This window comes from Suricata suricatta, unplaced genomic scaffold (genome assembly GCF_006229205.1).
Source record: "Suricata suricatta isolate VVHF042 unplaced genomic scaffold, meerkat_22Aug2017_6uvM2_HiC HiC_scaffold_15055, whole genome shotgun sequence".
NCBI lineage: Eukaryota > Metazoa > Chordata > Mammalia > Carnivora > Herpestidae > Suricata > Suricata suricatta.
Genome location: NW_021859392.1, coordinates 1 through 964, shown reverse-complemented (window position 1 = coordinate 964; position 964 = coordinate 1). Strand labels below are relative to the sequence as shown.

General features: G+C 51.7%; 1 protein-coding gene across 1 annotated transcript; it reads right to left on the bottom strand.

The window, feature by feature from the left end:
- Positions 1-7: 7 nt before the first annotated feature.
- Positions 8-831, bottom strand: LOC115284680 (olfactory receptor 8S1-like; the record flags this gene model as incomplete). The annotated part of the gene is made up of 1 exon (XM_029931189.1): positions 8-831. A coding segment is annotated over exon 1 (783 nt), but the record flags the coding sequence as incomplete, so codon positions are not given.
- Positions 832-964: the final 133 nt, after the last annotated feature.

Here is a 964-nt window from a genome sequence, read left to right as displayed (position 1 = left end):
AGGGAGGCATGAGATAACAAAGAAAACCTGAACCAAAGAACAGGATCACTGCGATGAGGTGGGAGGAGCAGGTGGAGAAGGCCTTGCTTCTGCCTGAGGTGGAGCTGATGCTCAGGATGGTGGAGATAATACGGGCATAGGAGAAGAAGATTGGGAGGAAGGTTCCCAGCCCATGCAGTAAACTGGAGGACAGAAGGATATTGGTTGTGATGGAAATATCAGAGCAAGACAGAGGGAAAAGAGCAGGCAGCTCACAGGTGTAGTGGTGTATGGTTTGGGCCTCACAGAAGTCCAGGTTAATAGCCAAGAGCACAATGACAAATGCATTGAGAAAGGCCAGGCCCCATGAGGCCAGCACCAGCCTCACACAGAGCTGGCTGCTCATCACCTGGCCATAGAGCAGAGGGTGGCAGATGGCGGCATAGCGGTCATAGGCCATCACCGAGAGCAGACAGGCTTCAGTCCCTGAAGAGAAAAACACAAAGAACACCTGAGCCAGGCAGCCCTCTAATGAGATGGTTTTCCTCTCAGACAGAAGGTCCTTCAGTAGCTTGGGCAGAGTGACAGAAGAGAAGCAGAGGTCCATGAAGGACAGGTTACTCAGGAAGAAGTACATGGGTGTGTGGAGGCGGGAATCAGCTCTGATCACCAGCAGCAGCATTAGGTTCCCCATCACGGTCAGGAGGTAAATCCCCAGGAAAAGCACAAAGAGCAGAGCCTGGACGTGGGGGTCGTCGGACAGCCCAGTGAGAATAAACTCGGTGATAGTGCTGTGGTTCCTCCAGGCCATCTGTGCAGGGGGTTCCCTGGAATAAAATAGAAAGGAGTTGATATCACCTATGATTGGTCCCGCTTTTTAGGGCAGCATCATGTCTTCTTATATATCCCTCCCTCTCTGCCTCACCTGACCTTGTGCTCAGTATCTCCAATCTGCCCTCATTGTATCTCAGGAAGGGTTTTTATC